Source organism: Stegodyphus dumicola, chromosome 4, assembly GCF_044657685.1.
Source record: "Stegodyphus dumicola isolate Sdum_Otavi_A_Nest chromosome 4, ASM4465768v1".
In the NCBI taxonomy this organism is placed as follows: Eukaryota; Metazoa; Arthropoda; class Arachnida; order Araneae; family Eresidae; genus Stegodyphus; species Stegodyphus dumicola.
In genome coordinates, this window is record NC_140771.1 from 183,811,061 (window position 1) to 183,833,715 (window position 22,655).

General features: G+C 32.9%; 1 protein-coding gene across 1 annotated transcript in view; it reads right to left on the reverse strand.

Annotated features, from left to right (window-relative positions):
* The window catches only part of LOC118186524 (cell adhesion molecule Dscam1-like), a 685,332-nt gene that overhangs the window by 35,248 nt on the left and 627,429 nt on the right, over positions 1-22,655 (reverse strand). The window contains exons 17-22 of the mRNA XM_085815869.1: positions 21,632-21,875; positions 13,666-13,761; positions 11,464-11,649; positions 5,560-5,877; positions 2,257-2,427; positions 386-573 (exon numbers count right to left, since the gene is read on the reverse strand). Of these exons, the coding sequence (XP_085671995.1) occupies positions 386-573; positions 2,257-2,427; positions 5,560-5,877; positions 11,464-11,649; positions 13,666-13,761; positions 21,632-21,875 (1,203 nt within the window). The remainder of the gene's footprint in view (positions 1-385; positions 574-2,256; positions 2,428-5,559; positions 5,878-11,463; positions 11,650-13,665; positions 13,762-21,631; positions 21,876-22,655) is intronic.

A 22,655-nucleotide genomic window follows, 5' to 3' on the forward strand; every position in this document is an offset into this window, starting at 1 on the left:
AGGTAAAAATATTTTTGGCTTCTTAATTTTCTCTTTGAATATATAAAATTGAATGTAATAAAACACTTTATACTTATATTTCTTTTTCATTTATTTACACATTTTGAGTAAACATAATCCCGTTGATATTTACTTTTTCCCTCAAGAAGCTACTTTTTTTTGAGCACAGTTATATGCTAAATGTAAGTGTTGCCTTGCGAGAATGTTAAGTACTGAGAATTAACTAATACTGGATGCTCTGGACAAAAGGTCAGACTTAAAGTTATCACGTAATTGGCAGTTAACATGTTAATACATGAATAACAATGCACTAAAGTATGTTATAGAAATTTCTTTTCAGTTTCAATCAATATTATTACATTATGTGTATAAAAACTTTTATTACCTGTCTAGCAGCAGCTTCCTTTTGCTCTTCGGAAGAGATGCGAGTCGTAGCGTAAGGCGTCGGATAATAATCACCACGTGTAACAGGTCCTGAAAGTGCTTTTTTCAAGGAACTCTTTTCCACTTCTGTCATCTGAACGCTTTCGTGAACTTGGCACTTGCGATTACTGTAGGTATCGCTGTTGGCCCCTGGTAAAAATAATTGCGTTTATTAGTGTAATGTTTCTTCTCAAAAGAATACATCACTTTGGAACTTTAAATACCAGAAAGCACCTTCTGAAAAGTAATAAAACTCCTGACCTGAGCTAGAGTTTTGGAAAAGTAATTCCGCTTAATTATGCTGAAATAACCAAAACCCTTGAATTCAAAACAAATTGTGCCATTTTATAAAGACGAATAAAATCAAAATATTTCACCGGAAACAAAGAAGAAAATATTGTTTAAAAATGTCTGACTTATGATTTCAAAATTTCAAATTTCGAGACTTATGATACCTGTGTTAAGGCTAGATAGCGTATTTTCATTGGCTATCGTATTTCATCGCATACTTTTGGTCGGCAGATGAAGTTCCGGTGAGTAATGCTAAAATACAATTTGTCAAACTATGCTTTTTATATACTTAAGTCTACAGACATTATCTAATAAGTGTTTTGAACAGCTAGTTATGGACTTCTGTATTTACAGATGTTAAATATAATAAAATACAAACAACCGTGAAATTTCTTTCTCTTTTTTCAAACAAGAGTCGTTTTTTAAACAACTATCCCTTCCTGCCGAGAAATCGGAACTGCAACCTGAAATCTTCCAGTTATTAGCTGAACGTGCTAATCATTCCATTACATAGGTTCGAGGGAGGAATGCCATTATGTCCTTACAAAGTTTATCGGTTAGAAGCTGCTTTTTGGAGCGGCAAAGAAGTCTGGATAATCTGCATGTGTACGAAAGGATTCAGATTATACTTTCTAGGGAAAGGTCAAATAAGTTACACTTCCATAATAATAATGATTTTAAAGCTAAGCTAGTATTTTCATAACCTCTTCTTCTAAAAGTCCTGTCATACTATATAACAGAAAGAACGACAGTTAACAAACATATTGCACAGTCTTTTCAGTTCGAAGAAAGCTTTAAAATGTTATAGGTTTTTTTATTATTACGCTGATCCTTGAAAATAGACACACCTACTCTAGGTAAAGCGATATCTGTATGCCAGAACTTTGTTACCAATATTTGTTAAATGGCAATAATGAAACTCATGTCATAATACTGATACTGTATCGATTAGAATAAATGGAATGTTAGGTTAAAATAACCTTAATCATTGTAAAAATCAACAATGTAATTTAAAGCAGTGAAATTTAGAAAACAAACACTGTTTTCAATGATTAATACTCATTTAAATTCAGTAGCCCATTTTAGAGAATTATAAGTCAAAGCTAATAATAAAATAAAAAGTAGTATTTTTAAATAAGCTACTGAAACATTCTGAAAATAGTGGAAGCTCGCCATTTTTTTCTCTGGTATTCCCTATGCGTAGTAGACATGAAACGTGAAAGTTAGTTCATTATTTGCACTCATAAAGTGGAGCTATTTTTAGACACAGATAGTCTCACTCTCAAAAACTGTCATATATATTTTTTTTCAAAATTCCCATCATTATGCAAGATTTTAAGGTTTTCTTTATTATAATGGGGCATTATTAACCTGATATTTACAAAATTGTAAACAAAATTATTTGGAGTTAAATGCTTTAGCGAAAATCTTAAGATTAGCTGAGGAATCAAAAATATTAATACTTTCAGTTACAAGAATCGCTATAAAGAGTAGAAACATGCATATTATTAAATCCCAAACAGTGACATAAAATATTTTCACCTGCATGATTTGTGTCCTGCGTATTCCTTTTATATACAATGACGCAGACTAAAATTATTAAAGCTATGACAACAGCAAGGGAAACAGCGGCGGGCACCAATATGTTAATATCCAAGTATAAAGGTAGCTCTTGAGCGCTCTCTTCATTTACGGGGTAACTGGGGGGAGCATCTAAAAGTAAAAGATTAGAAATTGTCAATATATAAATTCAAACTGTTGTCACAGTTCATAAATTGAGAAATTTAAATTAGTGTCATTTTACAAAAGTATTTATCTACATGGGTTACTTTAGAAAGCACTTATTGTAAAGTGTTTAATTCTTATCAATTAATACAGAGAAAATCTGGATATTGATTTTAATATTTTAATATTTTCGTAGGTAACTGAACAATAAAAATTTTGCAATTATTCTTAAAGTTCCCTTCTGTGCCTTGATCTTAATCCTTACAGAAAAAATAACTAGCACGGAGTTATTTTTTCTTAGTACCATAAAAGAAACTACGGCGCGTAGAGAATCAATCAATCAAATTTGATACACCAATGGTGTATCAAATTTGATTGATTGATTCTCTACGCGAGGGATAATATTGACAAACTAAGCTATACCGCATCTACACAGCCCATTTACATGGACGCAGATTAAAATTCCATGTACCTTACAACCAGACCAAATCCCTGGGATCCTAAGATATACCTCTCAGACACATCACGAAGGATGTAAATTCGATGAAAAGATTGTCATCGCGGCCACCCACTCGGATGGTCGAAGCCACTACCTTCCGGGACAGCGCAGGATGTCATTTTAAACAGCACGAACCGGTGTCGTATATATTATGCACCTAGAAACAAGACTGTCAGAGCATAATACTAAGCCAGTATATACGACCCGGGGGGGGGGAGAATTAGTATGTAGAGTAGAAGAAGAGGCAGAAGTGGGAAAGCCCCCAGTCTGTCTCTAATTGGTCACTAGGTAACAACTGTATCTGCTAATCATAGTCCTAAATACTGTCCTAACTACAAATATTTTTAAACAAATAACACAATCTTAATGTAGTTAATAATAAATAAAATAAAATAAAGTTATAAATACGATCCTAAAATCACACTTCATTTAAGGACTATTGTAGCAGGTCAACGACGCTTTTAGTTACATCAGTTTAATGTTTTTTACGTTATTATAAAATAAAAAACAGTAACAAATACAATCTTAACACAGTATTTCATTTGAAATCTATTGTAGCAGGTCACCGATGCTATAAGTAATAGCAGTTTAACCTTTATTGTTATTTTATATTACTTAACTGAAGTCTGCGTCTTTACTAGCTTAAATTGATTATGATATTGTTAATGTAGTTGATTAAGGTAGAATTTTAGTGAGACTTTTAAATTAACCAGTTAGTATTTTGAGTATGTTTCAGGTGAAATTCCTTTGTCATTGGACAAGACGTAGTGGTCTGGGTTTTTCTGTTCCCCAAGTATGCAAATGTTAAGAAAACATTTTCTATAAAAAATACGTGGTGAAAGGAGCATGATCTGTTATGTACTGGGTCAGAAACAGGTTCACGGATTGGAATTTATTAATTTCTATGTAACCTTTTGGAATAAATCGTGTGTTCTTCTCCCTTCTGCCGCGGAGTCCCATTCTTGTAACCAGCTCTCCATTGCTGTTTTCTTCAATTTGTACTTTAGATGAGAACGTGGCCAAGAGATGTTGATACAGTACAGTTGATACATATCTAATTGCATTTCAGCTGATTAATTTGTAAGGTCAACCGCTTTCTCATTGCTTTGATGGCCAGAACACCCTCTTATGGATACTGTATAGTTGATTTCGTTTCGGTTAAAATATTATTAGTGTTCTATACCATTGGCGAGGAGTTCATTATATTTTCCACAGCCACAAGTACTGCTTGGCTACCGCTGAGAACATTTATGTTCTTCAAGTAATTCAATTGCGTAGGAGATTGCTGCTTGTATAACGGTTAATTCTTCTTGGAAAAAGTTGTAGTTGTTCAATAGGCGCCCCTGCCATGACTAGAGATACTTCGATCAAGCTGTTTCCCCCCGCTTGCTATCAATTTTTGAACGATAAGTGTATGATATTGGATATTTTTTGTGGATTCTGCTTTGATGGTTATTGAACTACTTTTTATTTCAGAGGATGCCGGACATTTTTGGTGAAGAAGATGTTTTTTGGCAGAATTGATCTGAGATGGACAATTCCCTTCTTAGTTCCGGCCCACCAGCGGCCGAGCGGTAAAGTCGCTGAACACTGGGAGTTCGGTTCGAGGTTCGAATCCCGCGAACGGGCTGGCTGCATGGGCGTTTTCGTGGTTTTTCCCATGTGTAACGTGTATACGAGAAAGTTTCCCTTAGAAAGTCTTCCACGAAGGCATCCCTCCCCTTAGGCAGATAGCCCTAGTGTGCTTTGCCGTAATTAAATACACCAAATACACCACCCCTCTTAGTTCCACGCTTTGTTTCAGTTGCAGAAGATCAGTACATTCTTCTTCAATTTCTGCTATAATGTTGAAGGGAAGTACTCTCGCAAGAACGTTTAAGTCTGCATTTGAAGTCGTTCTGTAGGCCCTAGTGATCAGCAATTAGAAAGGTCTTTGCATCGTTCTAAGTGTTCGTATTTTTCTGGCGGTGATCGGTTGAGCCCATATTGCCGCTCTATATGTATTCATTTTGAAGATAACCGTTTTAATTAGCATCTTCATTATATAGCGATTTAAGTCCCATTTAAAGTTTTGTATACAACGTAAAGTTGTAGCTATTGCATTTGTTCGGACTTTAAGGTTTTTGGAGGCGATTTCGGATCTATTATAGTACCAAGATAAATGATACTTTTTACATTTTAAATTCTATTTCCATCAATTTTCAAAGGTATAATTATAGGAGTTTTTCCCAGGTTATGAATCAGTAGTGCTTGAGATTTCAAAAGAGCAATTTTCAGTTTTATTTGTTGAGATTGGTTTTGAAAATATAAAGTGTTTCGTTACTCAGAGACTACAAAATACTGAGAAATAATGCATTATTTCTGGTGATTAAATCAAACGAACCATACTCGATTACTGAAAGTATTGGAAACAACTTCTTATTCAATGGATTTCATGATAACATTTTGTTTAACAAACATTTTATTATAAGCAATGCATCAAATCATTATAACCATCTAGACCACAATTAATTAAATACAATACCCATTTAAGAGAATTACTCTTATTATTAACAGATTATTTAATATAAATTTTTAACTATGCTATTCTTAAAACTCCATAAAATTGAAAGAATGCTCACCAGCTGTTAGTGGACTAGTTACGAAAGTATATTCAGCATCTGTTGAACCGGCTTCATTATGAGCAGTGACTTGTAGCCTGTACCAGGTACCCGGAACTAAATCATCAAGCACGACTTGATGACGAAGACGGTCTTGTGACCTACTTGAACCTTCTGGACCACCTTCTGTAACGAGATTCCATATTTGCTGTCTTTGTTGTCTGTACCTGACAGCAAATGAAGTAAGTGGGCATCCTCCATCATGCCATGCATCTAGATGTACAGCTGCTGATGTCTGATTTGTACTGAGCATTGACTGCTTGTCTGGAGCAACTGGAGCTGAAACAGAAATCCGTTATATAAAACACAATCTATAATTTTGGTTTTATGTTGTTATGATACAGAAAGTCCTTAGCATCAACAGATATTTTTCTATTGAACCACAATAAACTTTATCTGTAGTTTATCATTTAAAGACATTGAGCACTTTTCTGTAAGGTAGATATGAGATATCATTTACGTTGAACAAAAATTCATATACTTTAAAAAAAGAATAATTAATTGAAAGGCATGCAAATTACATTATGCTCCTATTAATAACGAACTACTCGTAGGAAATAGCTTAACTGGCACTTGTTTAGTGTCCTAATACAGTCGCCCATTCACCCTTATCATAGTGTCTACATGATCTATTCAAAACTATTCAACTTGATAAACTATTCAAGTTCTGAACTGGTAAAAAAAATTTAAAAATTGGTGCATCAACTACTACATAAAGCAAACTGCATACACCGCACCTACTTACTACTACGTAGCATTGCACACATTCTGCACGGCAATGCGCTGTCACACATTTCCATTCTCATCAAAGCTATTCTCAGCAACGAAAACTATCCAGGTCTGTACTTCCCCTTATTCACTAGGTTTAGCACCTTCAAATGGCTTTCTCTTTTCTAAAGAGAGTCTCACTTCGAAGGTCATTATTTTAACAGCAGCGGAAATGTTGAGGAAAATTAGAGGGTTAAATTCTGTTCCTAAAAATGAGTTTTACAAAGAACTCGAGAATCTGTATGAACGTGTAAAACACTTTATAGACTTACAAGAATATCATATTGAAAGCTAAAGATTGGTTATGTTTAATTCGGGAAATATCAACCGGTCATCCGCTGAACAATTTGAAATATACCCGCAATTGCTTTTTGCTTCTGAATTCCTTGTCTTGTTAAGTAAGCCAGATGAATGACTTTCTATAACGTTTCCAAGAGTTAAAATATGTGTGTTTTAGTATTTTTTAAACCGCTCTAAGAGGCTAGTAATCGTCTGAGTTTCTATAAAGTCAATAACCCAAGAAGGGGAACAGTATAAAGTGCGAGCTATACAGTTAACTAATCCAATTTGTATAACGTAACAACTGGAGACCATTTAGGAAACATGTAAATTTATTCTCAATATCAGTAACAATGGATAGAAACTGCTACGACATTCTACATAGCGGCAGTCAGTTCGAATGCACTTAAAAGCAAATCTAGGGAGAATGACTCATGAATAAATAAGCTTGGAATGACAGTGTATCATATGTCATCAAATTATTAGTGCATGATGCCATAATCGCTATTCCTTCAGAACCGATTCAGTAGCGGTCATAAGTCTTGTACTTTCAATCCTCAACAGATTCTTTTGTTTCTCTATTAGTTCCATGAAACTAGATAAAGAAACTGTTTAGCTCCCCTTTCGATGAAGCACGCGGAATATATTCTAAATAACGGTGCAAAATATTTAAGTGGAATAATGCTACTTATTTAATGAACAGCGTCTCTATTGTGTCTCTATTTATCTCAATTTAACAATCACATCGAAAAACAATAAATATTGTGGCAAAGATATTTACATGCATTCAAAATTAGGTATAAGTAGTAATGCTGGCATACTTTTGCCATTTACTCATGTTTAATACATTGCAAGAATCTTGTAAACTGAGCCATATGGTTTCCTGAAAGAATATGTATCGCTGAAACGTATTTAAACAAGTTATGCTAATGATTACTTTAATTATGCTTTACAACATGCACTCCGCGAATTCTGCTAAAACTAAATAAATTCTATTTTTAATCAGTTATTTCCATTATCAACTCACTGTAATCAAAACCTGCATACGCTATGCATTTGCAAATCTTACATCTCAAAAGGCACGAAATATTCAAAATAAAATATACGTGATAAATAATAATAAAAACAGTGTGACACGCAAGTGAAGAGATAAATTTCTACGCACTTTTTATCATAGTTATGCAATGACATTTTATTTTGATATAGTTAAAAATTCAGTTTTCTTAATTATGCGAACATAATGTTCTTAAAAATGGTTTATGATTACTATTTCGAAAGAGAAACATTTTATTATATTTATGGGTGAATACCTTGTTATTGAATTTACACTTATTATTCTGAAAACTAACAATACTGCATATGCTCAGACTTTGCGTTATGGCAAGTGAAATTAACATCACACTTTTAAAAAAGGGTCTGTTATAAGAAACCAACTAAATATATAATTCAGGTTAATTCCGCTTGAGATTTGCATTGTTTTATTAGAAAGATTCTACCATATTCGGAGGAATTAGTGATAGGGTCACTCGGTTTCAAAATGCAAAACTATTTTGCACACAGGACTGCAGACACTTTTCCATACATAAAAGAAAATAAATAAATACGTGTGCGCTATCCAAAACAGAACTAATTTGAGCAGAAGAGAAAGCAAAAAAATCGAAGACGTAAACATATTAATTATTTTTCAGGGCGGATGATATAAAATTATTACCATAACTGGAACTGCTAGACTTTTGAAATGAGGAAGCTTTCAAGGAAAGGCATAATTAGCATTTGTATAACTTAAATCTAAAGAATAATTATATAGGACTAGCAATGATAGTTACAGGCGCAAACGTGGTGGCAAAAATATCGCGACCGAAGATGTCGCAGAGAAAACAGCCCAAGGCGAAAACATTATAGTACAAAACACCATGGTAGAAAAGAAAGCAAAGAGAAAACATCGTAGTTCTGTTGTATAAAACATCGTCGGCGAAAATAAAGTTGAAAACATTGATTCGACGTTGAAACGTTGATTTGAAAACATCGTAGTTTTAAAACATGGTCGTAGAAAATATAGTGTTAAAAAATAAAGCGCTTACAAACCATCGTATGATGATAATATCGCAGACACGTGTTTTTCAGGCTTTAAAAGTTGTAAATGTATATCTGAATAATGATTTGTGAGTGCAAGAAGGAATGAGACATATTTTACTTCTATATTTCATAAGTTCGAATTAATTAATAAATTTTGTTAAAAATGCAGGAAGCATTCAGAGACTGAAAATGAGTAGAATATTAATGCTACGTATAGCAGTTAATAAAATTTTAAATTTATATACTCAAATATTAAAAGTCATTATTTAATTTGTCTTTTTTATGGAGTTGTATTGGCAATTTTTTATGAAAAATATGCTCTAAAAGAGGATGTTACCCACATTAAAAATTGTTTAATTATTAACTTGTAATTTTTTTAACTTTGGTTATCTGATATCCTTTTGATGAAAATAAAATCACGTTTTGCTTCAGTCTATTCGTCCTATACCTTCTACCTAAGCTTAAAAAGAACTGCCAAAAAATCTTCCTTTTACTTTTGGTGGAAATTGGTATTTGCTACGACAGCACTGAAAAATGATGTTATAAAGCTTTACCATTCAAACTAAAGCAATCGTCAGCAAAACATTTCAGGCTTTCGATATCTTGGATTTCTGATTCCAAAGCTTTTAAAACCTTAATTTCTTGAATTTTTAATATTTTGTTTTCTAGTTTCCGCCACAGATGATGCTATGTATGTTTATTTCCTTTCACGTATTTGAAAAATATACTTCCAGTCCTCAGTTCAAAATGCTCTTTTCATCTTGCAGAAAAAGGATACTGTACTAGTCTCTCTTAAAACCAGCGGAGTTTTTTAATCACTTCAACATAAAGCTCAGCAATGCCTCCTTTTATAAAGCTTATCTTCAGTAGGATGAATATTCTCTATAATGCGTAATGGTTTAGAATTTAGCAGTCAAGTTTCAGCCATGGTTTTGAAAAGCAAATGTATAAGCAAATATTCCTTTTTTGAAAATTACATAGGAAATTCAACATTTTAATTGCTTCTCTTTTTAAATACCTGTGAATGCCTTGGTAATGATTTTACGATACAGATATCTAAATTTGTATATGCCACTGGTTTCGTATAAGCATATATATTTACACTTGTTCTGCAATCAAACGTGGTTTCTAATTCATTATCAATCGATTAACACATAAAAAATGTATTATTTTTGTTGCAGACATTTCTCTAGAAGGCAGCACCTGCCATCTGTACATGGAACAGTCTGAACTTACATAAAAGAGTCTGATCCTGCATTGCAGATAATTTTCATGGACATTAACATTGCTATTACATTCCTCTGAGAAATAAATAAATGCTATGGTAAGGTACATATGCTGCAATGCAATGATTGTTTTTATAGTGCAAAATTCGTTTTTGATTACTAAATATTCTACTCAAAACGATACTTTATTCAAAAGTATCTATCAGAAATTCCAAAACCGGTAGAAGAGACCTAAATAAGCAGATTTTGTGATAGAACACACATGCGGAAAAACGGTAAGAGCAGCATTGTGCTGGCGTAAGTATTCCCCGTGCGAATATTGAATGGTAAACATTGCTTAAACGGACACGGCAATGTGGCAAAAACGAAGCAGCGGCTCGAAAGATGTATAAAGAACTGCTGAGTGCCTTCTTTGAACAGCAATTACGTTTTCCTTCCCCAGCCCCATATTCACCCCCGGGGGTCGACGTAGAGTACTCTGCGAAGTACTGGCTAGGATGTTTACCTAAGCAGTATCGGTCCGGGGGTATAATAATTACGAGCCTGGCGGTTCCCGGCGATCTGTGGGGTGCGGCCTATCTCCACTCTTCACAGATCGGGTGGCTTAAATCCCCGTAACTAGGGCATCGGTAGCCAAATAGCGCCTGGGCCATTGAGCGTCTAGTCACCGCTGTCCTTGGTATTCCGTGTAAGGCCTGGAGGGAGGGGTAGCCCGTGTAGTACTGTCGGATAGCATCATTGACGACCAGTCATAGCTCCAGGCATTCAGCCCACCCCATCGTGGTGTCTGATCGCTGGGACGGAGGTCTTGGTTGGCCAGTGTAGCGGTGGGCCTGCTTTGCAGGTGGAGATATTTTTGAAGCTGTCGTTTCTAGTGATTTGGGCACCGGGACCTCAGTTGGAGTGTACGAACCATCTCCAAGGTGGCTTTTTTGCTGGGTAGCCCGCCCGTGCCTAATATCGGGGGATTGAGTTGGGTAGTACCAGTCATGTAGTGTCATTAAGTTGACGAAGCACGTATAGAGTTTAGTTTAGTTCCCCAGCTCCATAAGATAAAATGCATGTTGCTGAACTCCGTGAATGTGTAACGAGGTATATGTTCGCTATTCTCACAGGGAATGACGATTTACGCCAGGAGAACGCTTTTCTAGTACCTACCACTTAATAACGTCCTCGCCATCCAGATCGCCCATTTCCGCCCTCATATTGTATTTTAAAATCTATTTATTTTGCGTCCTCTGTCTGCCTAATCTTCTTAAATGGACACCACCAATATATATCTATTTTAAAAGGTTATGATAAAATTCAAAATACATAACACTTTTTCCTAGATTTCCTGACATGTATTCATGATTTTTTTTTTTTTTTTTGATTGGCAGAATTTAGATAGTAAAATCGTCTGTTGAATTTTTTTTATAGATTCAAAAAGGAAATTGTAAAGAGATTGGACTTCTGTATGAGATGAATGTTATTGGATAAAATATCTTGAATAAGAGATTGCCAGTTTAAAGCTTACCTCTTCCGTCTGTTTTAGTTCTAACAATGTCACTTGGGATTCCACGACCAACGGCATTGAAAGCAGTGACGTAAAACTGGTATCTAGAGCCGCATTTGAGATCGGTGAAACCATACTCCATTTCTGAAGCTGACAATTCGGTCTCTTGCCAATCGCCCATATCCCACCTGTGATGAAGTATGTAGCCTGAAACATAATTATGCAGTTAAACAGTATCATTTAGCAGTAAGGAAGTTCCTTTTGAAACGTAAATTAAGGCAGCAATGAGCGTCACAATTCTAACTGAAACATAATTGCGCAGGAAGTTCTACAAACTAGCAAATAAAATTCTTAAATGGGAAATTAAATAAATGGGAAATTTAGCTCCCATTCAATTTCTGAGCACAATTTAGCCGCTGTTTTTTATTTTACTTATTATTTTCATTTGTATTCATCAGATTTGTTACTACACATTTTCTTCATCCAAAAAGGTTTCCTATCATGCAATTTAATTTTGAATATTTTTAGCAGAAAATTTTAATGTTAGATGAAATACATACTTTACGAAATAGCTGATTTATCTTAAAAAACTTTAATTAAAAAATTTAGAAAACGGTGAACAAAAAAAGGAAAACACACCCAGGAAAACGGGGGGATGGAAATAAAGGAATAAAATTTTTTAAAAGGAAAAAAAAAAAAATACGATTTTTAAAAGTCACATTTTCAGCATGGATTTTGGCAAAAGTTAATAGAAAAGTGTTTGAACGTTTTCGTTAATTACAGTAAGAGTCGAAAAATTTAGCATATTAAAATAACAAAAACTTTTATAAATTTAAGAATTATTAAATACTTTTATAAATTCAACAACATACAATAGTTTAGGTGAATAGCACTAAACAATATGAATATTTTGAATGTGATATGTGCCAGATTTAAATAATTTGAAATTTTTATATATATACTGGAAGCTTCAAAAATGAATGCACTGAGGCTTGACTTCAAACTACAAATTTTCCCTTTGCTAGCTCAATATGTTAACTACTTATACTACGCCAGCAACCACAAGGAGGGATGGGATAGATTCTTACAACCGTTATATGGTATTTTTCCTACTTTCTTAGCTTGCCTTCGTGATGTAGTGGTCTGCATGCTGGGCGCGTATTCCAGAGGTCCGTGGTTCAATTCCAGGCGAAGGCTTTTCCCATTTTTTATGACTTCTGCTTCCAAAAAATACCTAATGCATGTCTCTATACGTTCTCCTGGATTCTGAGCCTTGTTTTGTAAGCTAATATTCTGAAATGCTCATTATTTGCTGACATAACGTATAATGTAAATGCTCGAGAACAGAGAAATTTACAGTTCCGTTGCAATAACTCATTTAAACTCGTATATCGGAATTCAAGAAAATTTAAAGGGTGGTTCTACAATCTTTTCCTTTACTATAATTGGACATCTTGAGAGGCTGCCCTGTTGTTTGGTAATAGGAGAACTGGCTGCCATAACCCAGAACACTGGTCCGATTACTAGAGAAAGCATGAATGTCTGTAAATGTATAGTGCCCTTGTGGCAGGCCACTTAAAATACACTCCCCCTGAAAATACTTTCGAAAGGTTGGCGGTACGGAAAAAAAGGGTCTAAGAGATATAAGGGTTCGCCCTCCTGGGAACAGATTTTTCTTCAAAACTGAGACGCCCCTCCAGCTGGACAAAAGTTTCATATGTGCTCAAGGTTCTGGGCAACGCTAGACACTTACTATCTCTTAACCATCGGGAATGCTTGGATCTGAAACAATAACAAAAACATACATTTTGAGAAAACTTTAGGTATATCTGTTTTAGAATTCTTTCTTTCAGGATTTTTCTGTGAAAGTTCGACTTTCAATAATTTTGGAATTATGAAAATAAAGCGAAAAGATGTCTGCGCTTAAATCAAGAACAAAATATCTGTAATATTTATAACAATTTTATGCTTTTAAATTATAAATAAAAATGACTATTAGAAATGTACGATATATTTTTTTAAGGGAGAAAAGTACTTAATGAAGAAGCTTGTGCCAAATACGTTTAAAAACGCATTAACATTTAAAGTACCCGAAACATTTCGTATTTTTTAACTCTTTGAAATAAAATTTAACCTTGTCTAAACTTTAATTTCATAACTAACTTATTTCTAGATTAGCACGTACAATGCATTTTAAAATTTCTAATCTATAACAGTTTTTACCTTGTACTGGATTTTCTGTTTCCGTCTGGTCCCATGCCAGGCCTATGGCAGTCTGATTTACGAATACAACTTTTACCACAGGACTTCCAGGAGGATCTGAAAATAAATAATAATGGATATTTTACATAAAAGATATATTAGCGTTTTTTTTTAACAAGGGAAATGAAAAATCAAACTTTCTCCGATATTTGATCCAGGAATCTTCCAAGCTAGTTGGACCTGCTACCATTTACATCACGAGAACACGAACGAGGAAATATAATAAATTCTCACACTCTTCTTCACTTAAGGGAAGATACAAGATCCAATCGACAAAATTCAAATGGTGATGAATTATCGACCACCTCATTTTTAGATCGCGCTGAGACATTACTTGCCTTTTGCCTTAGCGAGAAACATGAAAAGGCACTTATACTCTCAGCGAGATTCGAACCACAAGTCTTACAAGCTAATCAGGCATTCCCCTTTCAAATCATTTAAATACGCCCAGTGGACGAAGGAATGAAATTTTTGTAACATTAAGCCGTAAAATTTACGTAACACAGGAAACTAAATAAGAAGTGGAATTAGAGATATTAAGACAGCAAGAATTAATGTAGGAGGCACAAATTTACGGGGTTATTTTGAAAGGTATGCGTAGCACCTTCTTCTTCAACAGCAGAAATGAAAATAAAGAAAGGCCCCGTGCTCACATGATGTCTACAGACCAGAAAATTCCAGAATGTTCTGTGTAAGGCAACACACAAAGCTGCTGGCGCAATCCTTTGATAAAAATTGAAAAGAATAATGAAATAATTTTCTTAAAAGCTAAAGATAAAGACTAGTTAGAATTTGGATAACTAAAAATGAACGGTTTTAATGAATGTGAAAATTAACCATCATTAAGCCTTATTGCTAAGGATTAGGAATGTTTAAATTACGACAAAGCATTCGAGTGCTATCCATCTAAAAGTGATCATTTACAGAGCGTTTTTGGAGGAAAACTTTCACGTAAAATCTAAATAAATTTAGATTGCAAGGAAATCAAAGAAATTCACTATTGCTGAAGATACTTCTAACAATAGCCATTTTATCAAGCTAAAAAATTTTAGAACTTCAGAAACTCCACTTTTGTAATCTAGGACGCAAAAAACTACGAAGGATTAAAGTAATTTAAACAATATACCGCTACATGAGAGCAATCGGAGAACAAAATGCCAAAAGCTCTTTTACATTACTTGTTTTGTAAATGATGTTTATTGTATTTATTGGATACGGGTGCAGGTGTTTCCCACAATGAAGCAGATCGTTTGTTTCAGAGATTCCATTGAAGATATTCTACTGAGTAATTTAAAAGACATGTTTTAGTTTAAAAGGGTTAGTTGCTCATGTTATGAAATCATAAATGAGAAGACATCTTGTGCATGAGGATATAATATGATAGCATAAATCAGAAAAATATATTTTTAAATACAATATTGTGTAGCCTTTATAAACACCATATTAAAATATAGGTATGAGACAAATGAACGAGAATTATAAGTCTAGCTTAATATTCTGCCAAAATATCTGATGTAGTCAGCACATGACCTCCAACCAGTTTCATGCAGCAAACAACTTTAAGTAAACTATCACTCCCGGTTCATCGATTATAAATAAAATCAAATATATTTATAAATATTTTGAATCAGTGTTAATTATAAAAGCTACTCATACTTAATTATATTTTTCCATACAACTGGCAATGATAACTATACGTACTTATGTACACATTCCCACCATGCTTGATGTGAGAATATCCCATCGATCACAGCATAATTCTTTAGTTAGAGAGTGCTTCGAATACACAAATCATTGGTTTAACAATCAAAATATTTAAAAGCAACTTATCTTTAGAATTTCCGATAGAATATTGCCATACATTTCTTTTTATATTCCCTATATTGTTTATAGTTGCTTTATTAGTATTTCCTTAAACATAATACATAGCGATAATGTTTGGCAGCAGAATCTTTTCATTTGAAAAGTGGTTTGACACGAAAGTTAAACGAACACAAAAACTAAGGATTGAGGTTAATTAAACTAACATTTAATTGCTTTATAAAGAGAGATCGTCTTCATAGTAAGCTTATTCATATTGCGTTTAGCAAAATTCTAAGAATACATTTAATGCTTAAAAATGCAGTATGTTGTTCGCAGCATCATACATATTTTAAATACGAAATTTAAATTATCTCATAATATATTTTTTTACGAAAGCCTGTTCAGAGCTTTAAATAAAGTTTCACTTCCGATTTATGAATTTTAGCTCAAATCTATTATGTTGTTCCCATTCATATAAAAATCCTAAATACCAAAATTGAAAAGTTTTGAATTATATTTTAATGTAGTTTTTCATTAAATACTATTATGGGCCACAAGTAGAGTACCACCTCTGGTTGTTATTAAAGACTTGCGGGCTTCCTGTAAAGTACCACTTCCAGTTGTCCAATTTTGCTCCAAATCTGATCAATTCTCTACATGAATGCAAAACGCCTAAATATGAAAAACAGAAATTTTTGGAAGTTTCATATAAGATCTATCGTGGAATAGACAATCGCCTTAACGTACAACACAGAGACAGACATCATTGTAAAAATAGCGAAAAGTGCTGTCAGGACTCTTATTTCGTGTTTATTCACTGAAATCTCACTATAGAATTTTTGGATCGAAAATATTTCCCCCTTACCTATACAGTATCTATCGGCTGGCAGACGGCGAAAATAGTGTGTGCCTGGTTTAGTGGAGACGTCAACTTCATGTGCGTTTCTTGAGCTCAAATTCCTGCAAGTGTAAACATTCCTTTACGGGCTTCAAGTAACGTATCACATCCCCCCACGCTTGATGTGAGAATATCCCATCGATCACAGCATAATTCTTTAGTTAGAGAGTGCTTCGAATACACAAATCATTGGCTTAACAAACAAAATATTTAAAAACAACTTATCTTTAGAATTTCTACCCAAAATATAATCAACTCTTTATAAGAAAACGAAAAGCTTAAATGCGGAAAGTGGAAATTGCTTTAAGATTTTTCATATGAGTCACTGTTGGATGATGAAATACGCACACACATGCAGACAGACAGACATCATTATAAAAATAGTGAAAATTTATTGTGCGTAATCCGTACTTTTCACTGAAAACTCACTATCGAATTTTTGGACCGAAAACATTACCTGTCTCACCTAGGTTCGTGAGAGGTAAAAAAAAATCTGCATTATAAACAGTTTGCAATAAGATTTCAGTTGCTAAAACTGCAGATTTGAGTCTACGTTCGATTCAGAGTTTCTAACTGACCTTTCGCTCCTAAATCTTTCAATCCTAAAAACATGGAAGTAGTTTACTGCATAGAAAATCAGTTCTATGACTGAGTAAAAATTTTTATTGCAAATATTAGCTTCGATTTAAAGCTATTTTAGCACGAGTTTAGGATTTTCTTTCTTTTATTTTCTAACTCCATTGTAATGACATTTTCAACTATTCATTTAAGTTAATATCATAATGCACTATGAATTTCCAGCACATACTGAAATATTGCTATGTTTCAAAAAAAATTATTACTTCAACTTGTAATGTGTCATTATAATGTGCATGGCCTATCGTATTCATAAACATAATTGTAATAACGTTGATTGCAACTGCATATTTTATTTAAAACAATACATAGGTGTTGAAAATGTATATGTTGTATTGTTCTTCTGCAGTTACAGTTGTGATATATTTTAACAAATATATTACTTGTGTAGGATACATAAACTGATGTTGCAAATTACATTAGATATGCACCATCAGGGGTGAATTCCACAAGTATCTGTAAGACAGTGGCAGCTAAGCTCCGCTTGATAGATTGTACAAGGTAAAACTGATTGGTGGATCAACTGCCTACTTGCTGACGTTAACTAAATCTGAAAGAATTTTATTTATTCACACTTACTTTTAAAATACCGTTTCTAGAGAATTCATTTCACTCACAGTGACCAAGTGGTTAAATTCGAGTGGCCGAGTGGTTGCTTGTAACACTGGTTTGGGTTCAATTTCAGATGAACGGGCTAGTTGTATGATTACTTTTCCATTTTCACCCAAAAATTTATATATTAAAGTAAAATCAAATAATGCTGAAGAAAATTAAAATTAAGCATAGCAATTTTTCGATATGCATAATAACTTTTCGACTTATTTATGTCAGGTACGTTTTCAGTCTGACATGCTTAAATTTTAATCCACTAATGACTCAAGTTATTTTATAAATCCAGTCGCATTTTTGATTTTCAACGCCTTTAAAAATTAATATAAATCACAAGAATTCTGTTCTTATGTATAAGTGCACACAATATATAATGATCAAGGTATAAAAATGAAATCATTACTGGTGACAAACTGACCAAGTATTAATTTAGTTATTATCTACTGATGATTTAATTAATGTCGTAGCATAATTCGAGAATTTATAATCTTAATTTCTTATTAATTTATAAACTTAATTTTGAAATTTTAAACTCTTGTTTGTATACACCTCTCTCTCTCTCTCTCTTTATATATATATATATATGTGTGTGTGTGTGTTGAAGATTTTCTTTTTTTCTTTGGTAGTTTAATTTCTAACTCATTTGTAACCTTACCATAAAAATATTCTGAAAGGCAGACATTGTGGTTTCCCGTTATTTTCGAATTAAAATGCAAGATTAGTGCTCATGCTTCAAACCCCTTTTCTTTCTCATCAAGTGGAGGAAATAAAAACTTAACTTTTAAATTTTTTCTTTCATTGTTGACTTTTGACCCTTTGATATAACGTATAGGAAAATATTTCCTTGTTAGGAAGTTCAAACGCACTTATTGCGAGTAACAAATCAAAGGCAGCGACAATAAAAACATTCCATAATTGGTCCTTATTCTCTCAAACATATTATCAGACATTTCCAGGAAAGGATTCAATTTAGCAGAACGAGGTATAACAAAGAAAGGGACAAGAAGGCTGAGAAAAGCAAGATTATATATCTTTTATCGTGTTTCAGGCCGAAGCTGAAAACTTGAGTCTATTATACTGCACTGCTCCAGAAAAAAAAAAATATATATATATATATATATATATATATATATCAACTATTTATACACATGCGCCCAAAAAGATTAAATTTCTTCGATCAATAGCAAAGGTAATGAATGATTAAGAACTACATTTAAATTTCCTCTTTAAAATTTCAATAATGTTCATTTACCGTTGTTAACTCTATAAATCAGTGCGAATTGTAATAAATCAGGAAGTTTCAAAAACCGACTCCGTCAGTTAGTGAAACCAGAAACGGGTAAAAATATAAGACAATTGAAATTGTCATTGAACCATCTTGGATCGAAAATACAATGCGCGAACAAAATTCTAAAATAAAATTCTTCAAAAGAAAAAATCCAGAAAAGCTTCCAAGAGATAATGAGATAATTTACTACTATACCACCTCAATTTCCTTTAGATAAAATACCACCTGCTTATGAACAAAATTTTCTATGAAGTTAACATTTGCCTTGCTCCAGTGAACATCTGCTACCATGATTCGAAAGCTGAGACAAAAACAGTACCAAGAGAGTTTTGCCATAAAGTGAAAATTAATTCTGATATTTTGAAATAAGTTATGATTGGAGATAAAACTTGTTGCGTTACTTGTAATCCTAATACAAAATGGCAATTATTTGCTTTGTTTCAGAACTCTCAGTAAGGACTATTTGGAGATCTTTTTTGAATGCAAAGGAATAATTCCTAGAGAATTTGTTCCTGAGAATTTAGAGCATTAGAGGTAAAAATGTCACAATGGAATAATTGGTTTCTGCTGCTTGACAATTTCACCAGAAAGTTCCGTTCTCATCAAGTTGTTTTTTACAGAGAAAGGGGTTACAATTCTCAATTACCTCTCCTTTTTACCAGTTTTGGTAACTTTCGGCTGCTGTCCCTTCTCTAAATAGGAATCTCACTTCAAAGACAATTCTTTTTAATAGCAATGAAGAGATTTGAAGTGCAACCTAAGAGTTAAATAGAGCTCCAAAAGATGAGTTTTAAAGAAGGAACGAAGAAGTTGTGTTCACGTGTCAAGCGTTGTATAGATTTATAAAGAATTAAATATTAAAGACTAACAGATTAATATTATTTAATACTATATACGTCAAGTCAAATACTATGCGTCCTGCCACCGGATTAAAAAGCAATACTTAGCAATTTCATCTTCTGCAACAGTTAGGCTTTCTTACGCTGCTTGTTTTCAGTGAATTTAAAGCTAATGGCAAAAAGCCGCAGGTAATTCCTGTAAGATAAAATAAAAAAATATATAAATAAACGACCAGGCCAATTTACATTTCTTCCGCGTGCCTTTAAATGGCGCTTCATTTTTCATAATGTCTGGATATTTCATATGCTTGTAATATTTCATCGTGTAAAGAAAATGCGAAGATTATAGATTAATAACAACATAAATAAGTTATTTAATGTCTTTACGAATATTCCAATTACCCCTATATCATGCAAATAACAAACATTGTCGTTTGGTAAGAACAGCAACAGTCTTTTGCCGAAACAGCTTCTGAAGAATGCAAATGTCTAGAAAATATTTATTAGTCATTCCGCAAATAATTCCACTTTTGCTTATCTCTCCTAACAGATAACGCAAACGTTTTATGGAAAAAGAACTCTTCTACGGTCTTTTATAGGGCAATATAGTTACTCCAAAGCATTCCAATATTGGCATAATATATTAAATACTACTATTATTAAAGGCCGGTAGAAACGCTACCAAAAGGAATTTATGATCCTAATTAGCTACGTTTAAAGGTTAATAAGTATAACAAACATAAGATCTGTGTAAGAAATGTAAAACTTTTCAATGACAATATCATAATTTATTTTGCTTACCTAGGTAACAAATTTTATATCCTAAATCCTTTCCTCAATAGCAACAAAATTTCGTTTGTTGCGTTTCACTCAGTACTCTAGAAAACTTTGCGTATAAGTGAATAATTATTTGCAAATATTTCTCAAGTGTAAATCCTTCTAAATTTTCCGCTTCTTTTCAAAAATAATTATCTTAAATTTACTTGTTATCTATACAAATCTATAACTATTATAATCTCATAAAAAGATTACACTGCAATCAAACTAGAATCTCGAATGACAACTTACGGTACTTGATTATTGTAGACTTCAGTAGCTTTGAGAACAAATGCTCAGTATGTATAATTATTTTTGTTGCACACTGATTAATTTCAGAAGTGATGGTCTATGGGTGATGGTTGTCTAATTGTCTAAATAGATTTTACATAATATATTTTCTTTTATCTTTTCTATTTATCTTTTCTTAAAGCCCTTTATTTCATTTTATGTTGAGATCCCTTACGAGAATTATTTATGAATGCACTTTTTGTGCACTGTTACTATAACACAGTTAGAATGTTTAAATGATGTAGAATCACATCATTTTAGTTAGTTTTCAATTTATAGTAGAACGTTCTAGAAATTTAAATATAATTCCTAACAAACGGAAAATTACTTTTATAAAATTTGTATTTCAAATAATAATTTCTTTGAATTTATGATTTCTCACTAACAGCAGTACTAACGATTTACATTCTTAATATAAACACCTTAGTCTATAGCAGAGAATTGATTGAAGACGAATTTGCTAGACTTTATTGTTTTTAATGTTATGGATTGCTCTATTTCTTAATTACATGGCTCTGCCAAATATGCTGTTGAGCCGAAAAGGTGAGGTCTCATAGTAAAATCAGCATGCAAAACTGGGCTTAGTTATTATGCTTTAGCATTGTGATACTAGACAGTAAATAGATGAATAACACACCAAGGTAACAACATTAATTCCAAGGAGAGGTTTCTTAAACTGCGGTCATTTTTTGGCAATTTCCGCTCCAGTGAGGAAAAAAAGGCATCAATAAAAAATATTTTACTTACCATTTTCCAGTGTCTTGACATTAACTTGATCAGAAGGAGGACCAGCTCCTTTGGCGTTGAAAGCTTGAACAATCACAGAATATTCTGTAAATTTTCGAAGATCTGACAGCTGGGTTTCTTCAATGAAGTTGTCTTCCCCTTTCGCATTCAGTGTCTTGTAAATGAAAGTATCCTTTGAACCTGCTTCTTTGTATCCCACATAATAACCTTTTATCAATCCAAATTGAAGATCCTTTCTTGGAGGCTATTAAATAAGTTATTCTTGGTAATACATAATAAAACATCATTGTTTCTGAACAGCTATTTATTGCACAGCAGTTTTCGTTGGAATCACGGCTAATTTATGGCGTCCTTATTAATTTTAATAAATGAAAAAAGACGCGAATGTGAAAGAAAAGAAACTTTAATTAGACACTGAAAAATTATATATTAATTTATTACTAAAAAATATTATTATACACGAGTTTTGTTTTGTCAGAAGCATGGTATAAATATCGTATTTTTTCCTTCGCTTTTCAGAAAATTTCTCTCCAAAATGCAATCAGATTTCTTGATTAAACGTGAAGGTAAAATATTTGAAATTAATAGTAGAAATTGAAAGTAGTCTGTCAAAAAGTATATGATAAATTCCATCTAAAATTAGACAAATAAGTAAATTTAATTTGCCGTAGTTTTGAATAAAACTAAAGGAAATTATTTTATATGAATATTAAAAGTTTTATATTAAATATGTTAATTTCAAACAAGCTGCTCCCAACTTTTTTTAGAATTATAGTACCATAGCTTTATTACATTTAATTACTGTTTTTCTCGACAAATGGAGTTTTAATTTTAGTCTGAACACTGTGTCTTTCATTAAAATGGGAAATCTTGCGTATTTTGACGTAGTTGCATAGCTCTCTGGTCCTTCCAGAGGTCCAAATTTCCAGAAGTAACCTAATGTATTGCTTTTTCTTTCTTAGTCAAAATGATCCTGAAGTGTTGCATGACAATATTGTTGAACAGATCTGTTACTCCGTCTACT